The 18,961-nt window shown below is 39.8% G+C and overlaps 1 protein-coding gene across 6 annotated transcripts in view; it reads left to right on the forward strand.

Annotated features, from left to right (window-relative positions):
• The window catches only part of B3GLCT (beta 3-glucosyltransferase), a 135,370-nt gene that overhangs the window by 94,528 nt on the left and 21,881 nt on the right, over window positions 1-18,961 (forward strand). For all 6 annotated transcript variants that reach the window (XM_036018378.1, XM_036018375.1, XM_036018376.1 and 3 more), the window contains 2 exons: window positions 866-985; window positions 15,032-15,176. In XM_036018378.1, the coding sequence (XP_035874271.1) occupies window positions 866-985; window positions 15,032-15,176 (265 nt within the window). The remainder of the gene's footprint in view (window positions 1-865; window positions 986-15,031; window positions 15,177-18,961) is intronic.

The following is an 18,961-nucleotide window of genomic DNA, read 5'->3' on the forward strand; positions in this document are numbered from 1 at the left end:
GAGTGGTGTGAAAGGTCCAATTTAGAAGAAACAGTGGAAGGAATTTATGAGGCATTTGTGAGTGGTATAAGTTCCTACCACATGGAAAAACTAGCTTTTCTTAGCATCAACCTTTTTGTTGCCTTTAAAAAGTAACTTGTAGGTTTTATTTTCCTATGAAATTTTTTTTTCATCTTTACAGCAGCAATAGTTACAGGCATTTTTCTGACAAGCCCTTGAATCTTCTCATTGCCCTGTGTAAGTTATCATTGACACATGACAAAGAAGTGTCTGGGCCAGAGGTATATAAACAAATACATGTAAAAAACCCACAGACGAGGGTGCAGTTCTCCAGGGAAACCCAGGCATCATTGTGCATCATAACTGGAGTGTGTCCTGGAAAGCCTTCCCTTCCTTACCTGTGAGCCATGCTGAGGTGGACCTCATTTGTGCCTCAGAAGTTCCTTTTGGCTAACAAGAATTAAAACAAACAAACAAACCACCAAGTGGTTGTTTTGAAGAAATGTGACAATTAGTTCACACTCCGTGGGGAACAGGATGGGTAAAAATGAGTCATGTAGTTAGTACACTTGCTATACCACCTTCCTCATTAACATGCCACCCAAACTGGGCAACCACATGCTGCCAGGGGCTCATTGAAACTGGGAGGAAGGCCCATGTTTCTCAGTTTCTCCCATTTTCAGTAATGTACAGTATTCATCAATTTTTTTTCCTTTAAAAAATTCTGTTCTTCTGTAAATTATTCAAATTTCATCTCTGAATGATTTCAGTATTGTATTCTATAATGTCACTAATGGGATGTAAGGACTCTAAAAATATTTATTGAATTAAATGATCATTGCTTATGTTCCTTTGGGAATCCTAGCATCTCCAGGCTCCAGCACTTGCTGAGCTGCTACGAGTCCGGTGAACCGGTGTTCCTGGGAGAGCGCTATGGCTATGGGCTGGGCACTGGCGGCTACAGCTACATCACTGGCGGAGGAGGGTAAATATGAGCATGGCTTTCTGCACATTCTCTGCATATTGCACTTCTGTTTCTGGATGCAGAGTTGGGTCTGTGGCCATGAAATCTTTACTCGTGGTGCTCTATAAATGGTAGCTGTTCCTATAACAGGGAAGTGAACATTCCATTTGTAACACATGGAAAGAAACACAGTAATATTTTATCCCTTGGAGAGATAATATACATCAAAGTCCTTGGTAGAAATGTCCCTATAGTAATGCTTGTTTCTAGGTAGCCAATTAGTTTTGATTACCTGTTTAAATGAAAAAAAAAAAAAAACGGATATAGATTTTATTTTCAGCACATATGTCATTGGACTTTTAAATGATTCAGTGCTTACAAATTACATTTGGGAAAAGAGCAGTGTACATGTTTAGACTCAAGCAGTTAAGTGATATTTGTGTAGGAATTACAGGTTTCAAATAGCAGTTAAAATCAAGTGTTTTTAAATGAAGCATCTGCCAAATCTTTTATGGGGAAAGATTTTAATTTGATTTATGTGGGTAAATCAATTAAGCAGTTCGTGTTTTCTGTTATTTCTGTAGTCTGCTATTGGGTATTTAGGATGACTTTTTTGTATTATTTTTTAAATTTACATTATTTTTTAAAAATAATTTTACTGATGTTCAATTACAGTTGTCTGCCATTATCTCCCCTCCAAAACCCCAGCCATCCCTACCTGCCTCCCTTGCTTCCACCCCTCTTTGGTATTGTCCGTGTGTCCTTGATAGTTGTTCTTGAAAACCCCACTTATTCCTATGATCCCATCTCAGCTCCCCCGAGGTTGCTATCAGATTGTTCTTGATTTCAATGTCTAGTTATATTTTGCTTGCTTGTTTGTTTTGTTAATTAGGTTCCAGTTGAAGATGAGATCATATGGTACTTGTCTTTCACTGCCTGGCTTTTTTCACTTAGCATAATGCTCTCCAGCTCCATCCATGCTGTTGCAAAGGGTAGGAGCTCCTTCTTTCTTTCTGCTGCATAGAATTCCATTGTGTAAATGTACCATAGTTTTTTGATCCATGTATTTACTGATGGGCACCTAGGTTGCTTCCAGCACTTGGCTATTATAAATTATGCTGCTATGGACATTGAGGTGCATAGGTTCTTTTGGGTTTCTGTTTCAGGGATTTTAGGTTATAATCCCAGCAGTGGAATTGCTGGGTCAAAAGGCAGATTTATTTTTAGTTTTCTGAGGAAATTCCATACTGTTTTTCATAGTGATTGTACCTGTCTGCAATCCCACCAACACTGCATTAGGGATCCCTTTTCTCCACATCCTCTCCAACCCTGGTTGTCTGTTAATTTGTTTATGATGACCATTCTCACCAGTGTGAAGTGGTATCTCATTGTGGTTTTAAGTTGCATCTCTCTGATGGTCAGTGGTGCTGTGCATCTTTTCATATGTCTCTGGACCCTCTGTATGTCCTTGGAAAAGTGTCTGTTCAAGTCTTTTGCCCATTTTTTAATTGGGTTGTTTGTCTTCATGTAGGGGAGTTGTGTGAATTCTATATATATTTTGGAGATCAAACCCTTGTCTGAAGTGATATCATTGGCAAATATGTTTTCCCATATGGTTGGTTCTCTTTTCATTTTAATGCTGTTTTCTTTAGCCATGCAGAGATTTTTTATTTTGATGAGATCCCATTTGTTTATTCTTTCCTTTATGTCCCTTGCTCTAGGGGACATATTGGTGAAAATATTGCTGTGTGGCATATATGACATTTTCCTGTCTATGTTCTCCTCTAGGACTTCTATGGTGCCATGAGTTATATTTAAGTCTTTTATACACCTTGAATTTATTTTTGTGTATGGAGTAAATTTGATCGAGTTTCATTTTTTTTTGCATGTAGCTGTCTAGCTTTCCCAACACCATTTGTTGAAGAGGCTGTTTTTCTGCCATTTTATGCTTCTGCCCACTTTGTCAAATATTAATTGACCATAGAGACTTGGGTTTATTTTTGGGCTCTCTGTTCTGTCTCATTAGTGCATGTGTCTGTTCTTATGCCAGTACCAGGCTGTTTTGATTATGGTGGCCTTGTAATACAGTTTGATATCAGGTATTGTGATCCTCCTACTTTGTTTGTTCTCAAAATTGCCGCAGCTATTTGGGGTCCTTAATGTTTCCATATAAATTTTTGAAATGTTTGTTGTATATCTGTGAAATATGTCATTGATACTTTAATAGTGATTGTGTTTTATTTGTGAATTGCTTTGGGTAGTATTGACATTTTGATGATGTTAATTCCTCCAATCCATGAGCATTGTATGTGCTTCTATTTCTTTGTGTCTTCCTTAATTTCTTTCTTCAGTGTTGTATACTTTTCTGAGTACAGGTCTTTTACCTCCTTGGTTAGGTTTATTCCTAGGTATTTTATTTTTCTTGTTGCTATATCAAATGGGATTTTTTTTCCTGATTTCTGTTTCTGATATTTCATTGTTGGTGTACAAAAATACATTTTATTTCTGAATATTGACTTTGTATCCCATTGTTTTGCCAATTTCACTTATTACACTGAGTAGTTTTTTTGGTGGGGTCTATAGGATTTTCTATCTACACTATCATGTCATCGGCGAATGACGAGTTTTGCTTCATCCTTTCCAACTGGAATGTCTTTTATTGCTTTTTCTTGTCTGATTTCTGTGGCTAGGACTTCCAATAGTATGTTGAATAGGAATGGTGAGAGCTGATATCCTTGCTTTATTCCTGATCTTAGTGGAAAAGCTTTTAGTTTTTGCCTATTGAGTATGATGTTGGCTGTAGGTCTCTCATATATGTCCTGTATTATGTTCCGGAATGCTTCCCCTATTCCCACTTTGCTGAGTGTTTTTATCATAAGTGGGTGCTGTACCTTATCAAATGCTTTTTCCGCATCTATTGATATGATCATATGATTTTTGTCTTTTCTTTTGTTTATGTGATGTATTATGTTTATTGATTTGTGAATATTGTACCATCCTTGCATCCCTAGGATGAATCCCACTTGATTATGGTGTATGATCTTTTTAATGTATTGCTGGATGCAGTTTGCCAATATTTTGTTGAGGAATTTAGCATCTATGTTCATCAGTGATATTGGCCTGAAGTTTTCTTTCTTTGTTATATCTTTATCTGGTTTGGGGATTAGGATGATGCTGGCTTCATAAAAAGAGTTTGGGAGTCTTCCATCTTCTCAGATTTTTTGGAATAGTCTATGACAGATAGGGGTCAGCTCTTCCTTAAATGCTTTGTAGAATTATCCTGTGAAACTGTTCAGTCCAAGGCTTTTGTGTGTTGGGATTTTTTGGATTATTGCTTCAATTTTGTCAGCTGTTATTGGCCTGTTCAGGCTTTCTGCTTATTCTTCATTCAGTTTTGGAAGATTAAATTTTTCTAGAGATTTGTCCATTTCACCTAGGTTTTTGTGTTTCTTGGCATACAGTTCTTCATAGTTAATTTCTTACAATCCTTTGTATTTCTTGGTATCAGTTGTAATCTCTCCTCTTTCATTTCTGATTGTGTTTATTTGGGTCCTCTCTCTTTTTTTCTTCATGAGTCTATTTAAAGGCTTGTGGATTTTTTTTATCTTTTCAAAAAAACAGCTCCTGGATTCATTGATCCTTAGAATTGTCTTTTTTGTCTCTATATCCTTTGATTCTGCCCTGATCTTGGTTATTTCCTTTGTTTTACTTGCTCTGGGCTTTTTTTGTTGTTGTTTCTCCAGTTCTTGTAGGAATAGGGTTAGGTTGTTTGTTTGAAATGTCTCCTTCTTTTTCACGTAGGCCTGTATCACTATGAACTTCCCTCTCAGGACTGCTTTTTCTGTGTCCCATAGTTTTGGGTTGTTGTGAGTTCATTATCATGGGTTTCCAGAAACTTTTTGATTTCTTCCTTGATCTCATTCTTGACCCATTCATTGTTTAATAGCATGCTATTCAATCTCTATGAGTTTTTGAATTTTTTCTTGAGGTTGGTTTCTATTTTTAGTTCCTTGTGTTCAGAGAAAATGCTTGATATGATTTCAATTTTCTTGAATTTGTTGAGGCTTGTTTTGTGTCCTGTCATGTGGTCTATCTTTGAAAATCTTCCATGTACCTTTGAAAAGAATGTGTATTTTGCTTCTTTGGGATGAAAGGCTATATACATACCAGTTAAGTCCATTGCATCTAGGACATTGTTAAGTGCCACAGTATCTTTGTTGATATTTTGTTTGGAAGATCTATCCATTGTTGACAGTAGGGTGTTAAAATCCCTTACTATAATTGTGTTACTGTCAATATCTTTCTTGACATTTTCCAAGATTTTCTCTATGTATTTGGGTGCTCCTATGTTGGGTGCATATATATTTACAATGTTTAGGTCTTCTTGTTGGATTCTTCCCTTGAGTATTATGAAGTGACTTTCTGGTCACTTTTTTTTTGAAGTCTTCTTTTGAAGTCTGTTTTGTCTGATATGAGTATTGCTACCCTGGCTTTTTTTTTTCCTGTCTACTTGCTTAGAATACTTGTTTCCATCCCTCCCCTTTCAGTCTGTGTAGGTCTTTTGCTCTGAGGTAGGTCTCTTGTGGGCATCATATGTGTGGGTCCTGATATCTTATCCATTCAGCTATTCTATGTCTTTTGATTGGAGCACTGAATCCATTTACATTGAAAGCTATTATTGATAGGTACTTATTCATTGCTATTTTTTCGTACCTGTGTTCCTCTCTCTCTCACTCTTTCTTTTTCCTCCTGTTCTTAAAGCCCAACCCTTTAGCATCTCTTGCAGAGCTGGTTTGAAGGCAGTGTATTCTTTTTGACTTCTTTTGTCGGGGAAACTCCTTATTTCACCTTCCATTTTAGTTGAGAGCCTTGCTGGATAGAATAGTCTTGGTAATAGGCCTTTGTTTTTGTTACTTGGAATATTTCTTGCCATTGCCTTCTGGGTTGGAGCATTTCCACTGAGAAGTCAGCTGCTAGTCTGATTGGGACTCCCTTGTATGTTACTTCCTGTTCCTCCCTTGCTGCTTTTAGGATTCTCTCTTTGTCTTGGAATTTTTCCATTTTAATTATGATGTGTCTTGAAGTGGGCGTCTTTTGGTTTCTCTTGATTGGGACTTTCTGTGTATCCTGGATTTGTGTGGCTTTTTCTCTCATCAAATTAGGGAAGTTCTCCACCATTACTTTTTTAAACAGGTTTTCCATCCCTTGCTTTTCTCTTTTTCCTTCTGGTGTCCCTATTGTACAGATATAATTAGATTCCATGTTGTTCTGCAGTTCCCTTACGACCTCTTCATTCTTTTTGAGTTGCTTTTCCTTTTCTTGCTCTTTCTGGGTGTTTTTTCCTACTTTGTTCTCCAGCTCACTGATCTAATCCTCTGCTTCATCTAGCCTGCTTTTGAATTCTGCTGTGTTCTTCAGTTCAGAAATTGTATTCTTCATTTCCTCTTGGCCCTTCTTGATAGTTTCTATTTTCTTTTTCATATTGATATATTTTTCATTGAGTTCGTTGTAATTTCCCTGTAATTTCCCTGTAGTTTCCCTGAGGAAGCTCACAGAGCTTCCTTATAACCATTGCTTTGAACTCAATATCTGATAGTTGACTTGCCTCTATTTATTTTAGCATTCTTTCTAAGGCTTTCTTTTTTCCTTTTATTTAGGGTTTGTTCTTTGTTTTCCCATTGTTTGTGAAACTCCTCTTGTTAGCCTCTGCTTCTTAAATTCATCCATTTTAACTTCCTGGGTTTATGGTGTGACCTTCTATGGCAGGAGACCTTTAAGATTTGGTAGTGCAGTCTCCTTGATCTCCTGAACTTGCTGTTCTTGGGCTGTCATTTATGTTGGCTCTCTGGATGTTTGGGTTTTGATTGTTGTTGGGTCTTTCTTTTGTGGGTCCTTCCCTCCAGCTGGGTAACTGAGGGTCACTCTCCCCACCATGTCTTGTATTCTGTTGTGCAGGTGCAGACAGGTTGTGTTGAAGCTGGTTCTTTTGTGTGTCTGAGGTTTTGAGCCTTCACTCTCGCTATTGTTCAGTTGTTTGGTCTGGGTATTTTTCCCACCATTTAGTTGTAATTCCAGATTGGTCTTGGGTGGAGGTTAGTGTGGTTTCCACTCACTCCTTCACCTTCTTTCATTATTATCTGTTGATGGTGCCTTTGTTGGTGGTTTCGCTCTTTCTGCAGGTGTATTGGTGGTCATAGCTCCCAGCTACTCTTTTATGTGATCATGGAGAGGGAAGGCAAAATGGATTAAGACAGTGGGAGTTATTCTATGGAACTTAAAGTACCAACCTGTAGAGAAGAGATAGGAGATCCTTTGGATAAGTATAGTGTTACTGTGATATTTCACCCAACTAGTCACTTTTAGATAGGGTGGAAAAAAGAGATAAAACTCTTGTTGGGGACGATAGATTGTGAGTTGGATCCAAGAAACAGTGAACTTGTGGGAGGTCAGATTATGAGGTAAAGTGAGAGTAAAGAATAGAAAATAGGTGTAGTGTGTGAGAGAATAGAGTTAACCACAACAGTAATAAAGTTCTGGAAACAGTGAAGTGAGCTAAGATGCAGGAGGGGTGCTGTGTAGTATTTCCAATTGTATGGAATGTAAATTATTTACAGTAGTAATGGAGCAACAATCATATGACAGAATTTATGTGATCTGAATAACAAGAATAGGAAGTACATGACCTAGTGTAGTGTGCTATTGGAATACAAATGAAGTGAAAGAAGGAAAATTAAAAATACACTATGAAAGACACAACAAGGAAAACCAGTCAAACAATGCAATTAAACAAAAAAATGAAAAAAACTAAACAGAAAAAAGAGAAATGAAAAAATGCTAATAAAATACAAGAAGTAAAAATAATGAAAAAATAATAACACAAATGAAAAATAACTTGCAAGTTCTCTGGAATAGCAAAGTGAAATTTGTCTCAGTTTCTCAGTTGTTGGGATGCCCATCTTTGGGTCTGACTCTGGTCCTTTCACATCTCGTCTTATTGTCTCACTTGAGAAGAAATATAAAAAAATAAAAAATAAATAAAAAGAAAAAGCCCTGGCTGGCATAGCTCAGTGGATTGAGCACAGGCTGCGAACCAAAGCATCGCAGGTTTGATTCCCAGTCAGGGCACATGTCTGGGTTGCGGGCCAGGTCCCCAGTGGGGGCCACATGAGAAGCAACCACACATTGATGTTTCTCTCTCTCTCTCCCTCCCTTTCCCTCTCTAAAAATAAACAAATAAAATCTTAAAAAAAAGTAAAAGTAGACTTTGCACCCTTGCAAATGTAAAAAAAATAAAAATAAATAAAAAGAAAAAGAAAAAAAAATATATAAAGTCAGTACACTTTCAATCAGCCAAGCGGGTTTTGTTGGTCTTCCTGGCTGCAGTAGGCAAGGGGGGTTGGGTTTCGCTTTTCTTTCTTCCTTTGGTTTTACGTAGATTGTGGCCAGGTCTGAGTGGCACTTTTCACAGTTGCCCAGCCTCCAGCCCAGATCCTCTGTTTGCTGCTGGGCCCTCAGTGCCCTTCTGTGCCAGGCCGGCACCTTCAGTCCACCAGTTGTGCTGTCCTTGAGGTGTACCAGTTAGGGGCAACTCACATACCACCTTGCTCTTTGCTGTCCTAGGTGCTAGGGACTCTCAAAATCTCTTCAGGGTAGTTTGGCTCCCCCACTCAGTTAAGTCTTTCTGAGGACTGTTGATTTTCTGTTGACCGCCCTGCTGCTCTCCCTGTGGGGGACACCTCTTCCTTACTCTTAGCAAGCCAGTCGTCCTGCAGGGTGGGAGCAAGTACAGGGCACCACTGGGGCTGCGGGCGTGGGCCCCTGGCCATGGGGGCACAGCTTCAGGGGTGGCAGTGTTGGGCACGTGCAGCCTCTACATTATTTTTTTCATTGTACTTTTTCTGTTACCATTTATCCTCCCCTGGAAGACTCATAACTTAATTATCAATTATAGTAATTTAAACTCATCCAACAAGAGTTTGTTGAATGGCTAGCGTGTGCTGGGCGACACTGGACCACAAACTTCTAAAGGGTTAGGATTTTATATTGAAGTCCCCAAAATGAGAACGGCTCCTACCGCAGGGTCTCAGGAATCGTATTCTGGGTGTGCCTGCATGGTCCACCAACTGGTTCATTTGTGTCTGCTGCATGGTCATGGGGGTGGCCCTAGCACAGTGATAACCCAGCCTGGGCAGGAGGACTGATCTTTGTTCAGCAGTGGCATGCATCTACTTGAGGTCATGAGCAGTAGCAGATGGGGCTATATACGGGCCTTTAAAAAGACACTAAAAGGTAAGGCCAAGGAATACTGACATCTTCGTTTTTTACAAAAAAAGCTCCTTGCAGCCTTATGGTAATATGTTTAGTTTTCTTGGTGTGGTGTTGGGGCCATTTAAGGATCAAGGCATGGTACCCATTAAGCCAGAACCTTCCACTTTCGAAAGGGGCTGTGGTTTATATATTTTGTAGCACAAAAGTGTTAATATACTTTTAATCTAGAAGTGACTTTTTGTGTGCTTTCTGCAAGCAGACTTTTTTGTTGTCTTCCTTGCTAATTGTATTTGGCTATGACTTCTGAGACTGGCATGAGAGTCCTTCTGAAGCTGGGCTTTACCTTAACCACCTGCAGTGCTTCAGCTGCTCTAGTTGGTCATCCATTCAGCCAAAAAGCCAGTGTGTGCTGGGCACTGGGAGGGCACTGGGGCTGCAGATGAGAGGCACAGTGCCAGCTGCTGCTGGATTGTCTCGAGTGAGGCACTACTGAACCACCAACGTGGCACCTCCAGCCTCTACATGTTGAACTTTTTACCTGCTACCGTCTTCTCTGACAGCTTCAGGTTTCCCATCCTAAACCTTCTTCCTGCTACCACACCTCCTCCCTTTTCCCCTTGGAATTCACTAGTCTTAACTCCCCCACTTCCTCGGCCCCACTGCCATCTGACCTGCCTTGGACCTGGGGCCAGCGTCTATGGCCTTCTGCCTTGTCAATGTGATCTATGCAGCCAATCAGTTGGACCCATTACATTCTTTATCTTATTTAACCTCTGAGCAGCCTTTGGTGAGGTTGACTGTTAGTCCTTGAAACACTACTTTCTCTTACTGTTTGGAACACCCTCCTATCGTTTATTCCTATCTTTCTGCTTGTACCTTCTCAGTTCCTTTCATCTATTGCTAAATGTCTTTGTTTTCCAGTCATCTTTTCTTCTTAATTCTCTCTTCTTCCTCTCCTGCTGATCTCACCCACCCCCATGGCTGTATGCAAGTTTCTACCCCAGCCTGGAGCTGTCTCTTGACCCAATTCAAGTGTCCACTTACCAGAAGACATCTCCACTGGGATGATCCAAGGGCCATTAAACTCAGTACCTCCCATACTGACTGCCTTGTTTCTGACTTGAGCTCTGGTCTCATGTTCTTCCAGTGGCCCTTCCCTTCCCTTCCAGGGAAGATTTAAGCATATGCCAGTTCCTGCCCCAGAAATCTGTGAGTCAGCTCCTACCTTCCTCTTCATTCCCTATGCCCCTGCAATTGGCTCAGTCACTAGGTCGTGTTTGTTTTATCTCCTAAAGATCTCTTCTGTCAATACCTCTTTCCATCTGCACCTCCACAATTGTACTCTAGGTCATTATCATCTCCTGTGTGGTAGGTTCCAGCCTCAGCCTCCTGGTCTCCCTGTTTCTCCATGGTGTTGTCCCCACGGTAGTCAGAGAGACCTTTCTCAGAGCATAGGAAACACCTGCCTTCGCCCTCTCCTGCTCAGAGGCCTTCACCGACTTCCCATTGCTTTATTTTTTTCCCGAAGAGTATGAATCCTTTTTTGCCTTTGGATGCTAAGGCTAGGAGATAAGCATTTAGACTTCAACAAGATAAGACCTCATTTTACTTACCTTGAATTTGTCTAATCCACAGCCTTTCTGGTCTCCTAAGGCCACTGCTTTGGGGCTGGAGGCTCTGGCAGGTATTTTCTTCCACCTTCCAGCCCCCAGGCCCATAGCCCTGAAAGCTGTTGCAGCTCACTCTTGTCTTTGGAAGTATGCCTCCCTCTAGGGATCAGTTCATCTAGGCTTCATATTGTCCATCTCCTTAAAAATTCCACAGGTTCATGTGATTTTTTTCTTTTCATTACCATGGGAGTGAAAGTCTTCTGCATCCTTTTATAACCTCCCCATTGCCTCACTTCCCGCATCAGGTCTGGCAGGCCTCTCATAGTCTTGGCAGACGCCTCATTAATCTGTGCCCTCTTGCTTAAAGAACTGAGGCTGAATTTATCTCAGTTCCTCAGAGGCACTGGCTTTCCCCTTCCCCCCAAGATATGCATCTGCTGGTCTCTATAGCATTGTCCTGCCGCCCCAACTTTCTGCCTCTGTCACCTGGCTAGTACTTTCCATTCTTTTGGACTCAGTATAATAATTTATTTATTCCTGGAAGCTTTCAGCTTGGTCTACTCTCAAATCTGGGTTGATGCCTTTCTAATGTACTTTCATGGCATATTATGCCAACTATTACCATTTAATTGCCTATTTACTTTTTCATTTTCCACCTAAATGATGAATTATTTGAAGTTAGTGTCTGTGTCTCGTTTCTCAGTACATCCTCACTTCCCAGTATGGGACTCATTTTTGTTACAAGGTGCAGTGAAAAGCTGAATAAACAAATGCAGATCACAGATCACTGGGCATTGATCTATACATAGCTAATGTTGGCCAGTGTACTGTTTTGTTGTTAATAGCACTTTTACAAAGATGCAGAAACATTCTTTGTGAGATCATTTTGTGTTAATTTTGGATAAAAGTGGCAGACTCAATGTCGAAGAGTTTTTCTAGTATTAGACTTTTCTGATGGTGTAGTTGAAGAACCAACACATTTGTTTAAACAGCAAGTCAGGATCAGTTAATGGCTTGTAAAACCAATGATCATAATCTTCACTTTAAAATAATGAAATTTAGAATGGAATAGAATGAACTAGGAATATTATAGTGTGTCACATGTAGTTAAGGGCAAGTACCGTTTTGTGAATTTTTTTGTTTCCATTTTTTACGCACATGCGCGCGCACACACACGCACACAAAGTGTTGCAATATGAAATGTGTTTGTTTTCTCACTGTGGTTTACAGTCCAGTAAGTTTCTGAAAACACTGCCTTAAACATCCTGCTGAGTCCCACTGGCCAGACCCAAGCTGGGAGGCAGACTTGGTTGACTTATGTACAGGTTTTCTGTATTGGTTGGGAAATGAGACCTGGGTCCTATTTGAATTCAGGTGTCTATTTTTCACTCTGTGCTTACTCCTCGAAAGTTTAGGTATTTGGAGACAATTGATTTAGTAATTGTTCTTTTTTGAAAATACTTATTCATGCATGTTTGGGTAGGAAGCTGTGATGAGGATGTCATGACTGTCAGTGTTACCAAGAGACCATAACCATGACCTTTCGTCTGCTGCAAGACCAGTGCGGGGAGGGGGATCATCACATTTCTGAGGCAGTTTATCTCCTGTGTGTGTTCTTCACTCTCTGGTACACTCTGGGGCGAGTCTATGCCTCCTATTTCAATTTTTCTTATTTTTAAAATCAGTATACAGTCGTCCCTCGCTACATCGTGGCTCACTTATTGCGGCTCCAGTAAGTGAACCTCGATGTAGTGAGGGACGACTGTATAGAATTTTATGTGTTGTTAAAATTACATAGGTTTAAGGGTGTAGAAAGTGTTTAAGAGCATATGAAGTATTTGTAAGAGTGTGGGAAAGGTTAATAAGAAAGTGGGAAAGGTTTATAGGAGTGTGGGAAGGGTTTATAAAGCCTTAATATATATATAAATAAAAAAATATAATGCTGCTACTTCATGGATTTTCACCTATCGTGGAAGTCTCTGGAATGTAACTCCCTCGATAGGTGAGGGATCACCGTATTATGTATTAAAGGAAATCACATTATTAGTCTTATTGCCTTTCAACATCTTTTTAATAGTTAAAAGTTGGCAGATGTACCATGCATGGTATGATGGATAGTTTTCCATTTTGGTGGCAACTTTGTTTTGAAAGAAGCCATCAGCACACAAATAAACAGGTATTATTAAAGGCCTTCGTAATATTTAGTTTATGTAAATAACAAATGTAAGGCTTTGCTGTATGAGTAGGCCCAAATAAAAATACTGATAAATATTTCATGCTTACATTTTGTCTTCTTGTAAAATTAATTTTCTAGAGAGTGGGTCCAAATAAAAGGCCTTTCTCCTCTTTCTTATTCTGCTAGATATTAGCCAAAGGAAAAAAGGAAGTATTTTTATTTAAATTGGGTTGACAATGAACAAGATTATAGCTTTGATTGGAATACAAGTATACTTATGAAATTTTCCTCAATATGGCATCACATAGGTGGCATTTAAGGGGACTGTTTGTTTACAGTCCATGTGTGTCCCCTCGCAGAGGCCCTTTTCCTGGGGTCAGTGAGAGGAGGTGGAGTCTGACACAGCTGCACAGGTGTGAGGCCCAGAATCACGGGTGGACACTAGACTTTATAAAATAACATTTATGGTGACTTTTAAACCTGCAGTTGTCCTTTTTTGTATAGCTATTCTTGTATAGTCACATTTCCTTGTATATTCTTAAGTAAGTAGTTTCTTTTCTCTCCTCTGTGGCCATCTTTGTGTCTTCTGACATCCTTGCGAGGGCAGGGAGTGTGTCTTAGCATTATTGTGTCACTTGTGTTAAACTCCTCTAAGCTGAGCCCAGCTGGGTGTGGAATCAGCATTTTTGCATCAGTGATTGTGTGCAAGCTCTTTGTCCTGTTTTCCTTTCCTGCTAGACTGATCTGTAGAACCCCTCCTCTCTCAGGAGGATCTTAAAAAAGGGAGTTTTATTCTCATTTGTTTGGTGCATCAAACTTTTACTGCATACTATGTGCGAGGCCCTATATTCAGCTATGGAAATATATGGAGAAATTTTAGACAGTTTTGCCTTCAAGAGTGTCATTGCTTATTGGGAATGAAGTTGCAAACCATATTTATATCTTTCGCCCTATCACTATTGAATTATTCATGATTTGAGATGATCCATTACTACCCTAGGACCAGAATAAAAACCAGAAACCAATCTGTATGTTAAAAGGGGGAGAATTTATTTCAGGAACTTGGTACAAAGTTCTAGAAAAGGGCCAGAGGAATAAAAGGGAGCAGTGGCCTTGCCTCTAGGTTGGTAACCGTAGAAAGCTGTTACTGCTTCTGTGGCTGGAGGAGCAAAGCAAGTGCCATATTCTGGAGCCCATCTTTGTGGGCGGCTGTTGGTCATGATGCTGGATGGAGCCAAACCAGGACTGGCCCCCTGCTACTACTGTGGGCTGCCACCACCGTCCTGCTGGAGCCTGTGGCCACCAGCATGCCCTGCCTTTGTCCTAGAGACTGCAGGAGTCAGAGGTAGATGGTCCGCCCCAGGGTTGTGGCCTTGTTGTAAGAACGAAGCCAGGACTGGCTGGTGAGGGAGTTTGGAAAGGCAGGAATAGATGCAAGTCCCACCAGAAAATACCCAGTACGTCAGGTCAAATACTGTCAGAGCACTGTTTGAGACAAATAAGTCTCTCTTCCTTCCTCTCTTTTTCTTTTCTCTGTTTCTCAAAACCACTGTATGAAAGCTTCTGTAGACTGGAGTCACTTAGACAATGCATGGCTTTTCAGTTAGATTTGATCTCATTGTCATTACCTGTGTGAGTGAAATACCTTGGTTTTTGGGGGCCCATCTACTTGCTGGGAGTGTGGGCGGACTTTGTTGTTGATCTCACTGAGATTTTTGGAACTAAAGAATGATTCTAATCTCCAATGGCATGTAAAAAAAGAACATGGCATAGTATTAGGAAGAAATATATAAATAAGTAAAACTACCTATTAGGTAAACATTTCTTAAGATTTTCCTTTCATAGAAAGCACAAAAACATTTTCCCCAGAATTTATATTAAGTATACAAGATTGCTGATGTCAACATCTTTTCTCTCTATCAAAAATGTGGCCTTGGAATGCTATCTCTTTATTTAGTTTCATGGTTTCAAGAAGTGGCTCTAACCCCTTCATCCGCTCTGACTTCCCACTAGAATGGTCTTCAACAGAGAAGCCATCAGGAGACTTCTCACCAGTAAGTGTCGTTGCTACAGCAATGATGCTCCCGATGACATGGTCCTGGGCATGTGCTTCAGCGGTCTTGGAGTCCCTGTGACACACAGCCCTCTCTTCCATCAGGTGAGGAATGGATTTTATTTCTTCCTTAGAGTGACAAAAGAGGGTTTCTTCTCACAATAGGATTCTCCTTCTTGCCCTTCATGTATTCTTCTGGAAACAGTGTTAAGAACTACCTGGACAGGCTCCACAGTCATCCTTGCTGACCACTGTGTCCAGAGGGTTGCTGTTGTGCTGTGGGCAGTGTGAAGATGGAAGACAGAAACATCTAGAAAATGAAATGGAGTTTGACCAGTACCCTTGTCTGTAGGACCAGGAAAAACTGTTTTTTTAAATTTCCTTTTTATTTTGAGATAAAAATTGATGGCATTTAAGAATTATTAGATGCTGGAAATATGTGAGACTGACCTAATACTGTCCTGTGGGCCACCAAATTGTATGTAATTCTGCACTGTCCTCCATTTTCACACTGTCCTTTGGCTGCCTTTTTATTGATCTCCGCACCCCCCCCCCCAATAAATTGAGTAGCTGAATTTTATAAATCTCAATAAGCATATATCTAGGGTGTCATAGAGAAGAAGAGACAACATGATGTTTACCATGGTGGTTAGTGCAAATAGCTTCACTATATCGCAGGTTGGGGTTATAGAATGGATCCTTCTGCATTATTTTTAGTAGTTTTTTAAGAATCAGGTCAGTGGATGTTCTGGTATTGTGGGAATAATAACAGATATACTGGCTCTAAAAATAAGCATAGCCTATACCCATTTAGTACTCTTCTTCAAGAAATACAAAGCTTTTTGAAATTTGAAATGTAAAAAATGCATGTATATCTTAACTGCCCTCCCTTATATTGAAAATTTAGTTTTTATGCTTTATTTAGTAACATCAGCAAATGCTTTCATTGCAATATAGAAAATTGAGCATGACAGAAATAGCACTGTAGAAAATAATGTAAACAAGGCAAAGAAGGTGTTTGCATCATCAAGAAGGCAGAATCCATTTCTGCATTTTTGCAGACACAAGGGAGGATAAAAATAGACCTTCAATAATAAGAAGTGTATGAGAAACCTCCTTCCTGGTACCAGTGAGGAGGTACTTATCCATCTTTAAAAGCTGGAGCTGTCTTACCCATTTTAAGTCTGTGTTGTGTTATGATCTCTTAGATTTTCTCTCACTCTCTCTCTTGCTCTGTCTCAGGTTTCCCCCATAGAAAAGGAAGGGTGATCAAACTGCTGGTATATAAGGGAAATAATTTATCATCGTTAATATGATGCCTTAGATTTTTATGACAGTCTTTTTCACTTAGGGAAAAAAATACATGAATAAATAAAATTGGAAGGAAGGAAGAAAGGAAATTATCCTTAAGTGAAAGTCCTTTGAAAATAGTTTTTTAAAAATTTGTCATTTCCTACATTTTAAAACTCTTGATTTTTGTAGTTTACGTAATAAATTTTAAGTCTTTCCAAAATCATAAAATATGCTTAAACCCTGTCCTCTCAACAGGTACTGTGATGCCTTTCTGTTACTCAGCCCCTTTTAGAGGGTTCCCTGTGATTTGGATATTAGGTACTTCCCATTTGTAAGATGTGAACACTGATCCAAACACTCTATTTGTTCATACTGAGAAAGAGATAAGAGGCAAAGAATATCTGGGATTCCTGATGAGTTACAGATACAGTGGACATTGGAAGCAGTCCCATATGTAAAGTAGCCTAGGCTACTTCCCTTTTCTTTTTAGTCAGGAAAGTCTATGGAGAAATTACAGGTTTAGAAAGGAGCTTCCAGGAGTACTGTCCTAGTATATCCTTTTGTTGAAAGCAAAGTATCCAGAGCATGTGCTTTTCTGTTCTTCCAATATTATATGCAACTCTTGGGTATGGGAGCATGCAATGCAGTGAACTCTGTGCACAAATTGTCAAAATAACCACTTCCAGACTATGGAAATTAAGCAAAAGCATTGAGAAGTATTTACTGCTGAAAAACAACTACAGTTTTGGGTAAGAACAACAGCCTCTGAGGCCTTCTGAGGCCTTTCTGCTAGAAGTCCTGCCAGTTTTGTCAGTATGAGCCCAGAGGAGACAACACCAGCTTTATCATCAGAATGGGTGGACTTGATTTGGAGAGTGAGAAATGAAACTAAAATTGTCAAATTTGATAGGAAACAAACAAGAAAAACCTGTACCTTCACTGATCTGAAGTTGCAATCTCAGGTACAGTGAAGGGTCTATTAGCCAATACCTTGGAAATAAGAGAGCAAGAGTATGACTAGGAAGGCTCTCCACAATTCTCTGGTCTGCTCAGAAGCTGTGTGCACATGTGTAGGAACACAGATGAGCCTGGAAGAAAGTAAAAACCAAAACACATCTGTAAGCCCACCGAAGCTTTGAATGTGCTTCCCATTGATAGAAGCGTTAGTGGCTTGAGGTGTTTGAACACAACCTCTGTCTATATCATAAGTTGACTTCTAAGCTATTCAAGCACAGGGATGAATTCTAGCAAGTCACACTAAAAAGTAAAAGTAAAAACTAAATTTGAGTGGAGACACCAGCAGCCATACACTGAAGGAAGAAAGATTCTACAATGTAAGTCTAGGCAAGTATTTTTTTTTTTAAGATTTTATTTACTTATTTTTAGAGAGGGAAGGGAGGGAGATAGAGAGACAGAGAGAAACATCAATGTGTGGTTGCTGGGGGTCATGGCCTGCAACCCAGGCATGTACCCTGGCTGGGAATCGAACCTGCAACACTTTGGTTCGCAGCCCACACTCAAGCCACTGAGCTACACCAGCCAGGGCCAGGCAAGTTATTTTTAAAAATGCAGTAAAAGTAAATAGATTTTTGAGTTGCTCTAATATATTATCAAAAATAACCAGTTTCCAGACTATTGTGAGGCAAGCAAAGAGACATACCCAGGAAAATATAATCAACAGAAACTGACTTTGAATGGGACCAGATGCTAGAATTGATAGACAAGACTTCAAAGGATTTAATAAAACTATAGGCACAGAATAAAAGGAAACAGTGTTTCCTTTAGAATTAAAGGAAACTATGATGACAATGACCAACAAACAGCAAATCTTAACAGAAAAATAGAAACTGTGACAATGAACCAAATGAAAATCCTATAGTTACAACACCTAGTAACTGAAATGAGGCATTTTCTAGATATACTTAACAGTAGATTTGAGATGGCAGAAGAAACAGTTAGTGAATTTGAAGACAAACCAATAGAAATTACCCAATCCAAAGAACAGAGAGAACAAAAAGACTGGAGACAAATGGACAGAGCCTCCTCAGGAACATGGGTAAACCATAAAGTGTATCAACATATACTTAATGAGAATACTAAAAAGAGAAGGGAGAGAATTGGACAAAATATAAAAGGTCGTTTGAAGAAATAAGAATTGAAACATCCCAAATATGATGAAAACATTAATCTGTAGACCCAAGGAGCTCAACTAAGTTCAAGTAGGATAATTATAAAAAGAAACACACATGGTAGAGGGAAGATGGTGGCAAGGGACGTGGGAGTGGAGCCCAGCTCTCCCTGTGCCCAGCTGGAACACTTAGCGAGTCTTCTGAGGAACAGAGTGAACAGCCAACAGAATCCCAGCTTATATGAAGTTTAGAGGCCAGAAATTGTAAAGGACATTGAAAAACAGACACTGAGGAGATTGTGCTGGGATGGTAAGGTACCTGGGATCTGTGCAGGGACCTAGCCACAGCCCAGCACCTGCCACAGGATATGGGGAGGAGACTTAGATCACCAGCTCCCTCTCCTACCAAAGCAGGGAAGGCAGCCTGCCCCCAGGAGGGTCCTGGATGCTGGAAGTCACTGGGGGAAAT

This window comes from Phyllostomus discolor, chromosome 2, assembly GCF_004126475.2.
Source record: "Phyllostomus discolor isolate MPI-MPIP mPhyDis1 chromosome 2, mPhyDis1.pri.v3, whole genome shotgun sequence".
Classification (NCBI taxonomy): Eukaryota; Metazoa; Chordata; class Mammalia; order Chiroptera; family Phyllostomidae; genus Phyllostomus; species Phyllostomus discolor.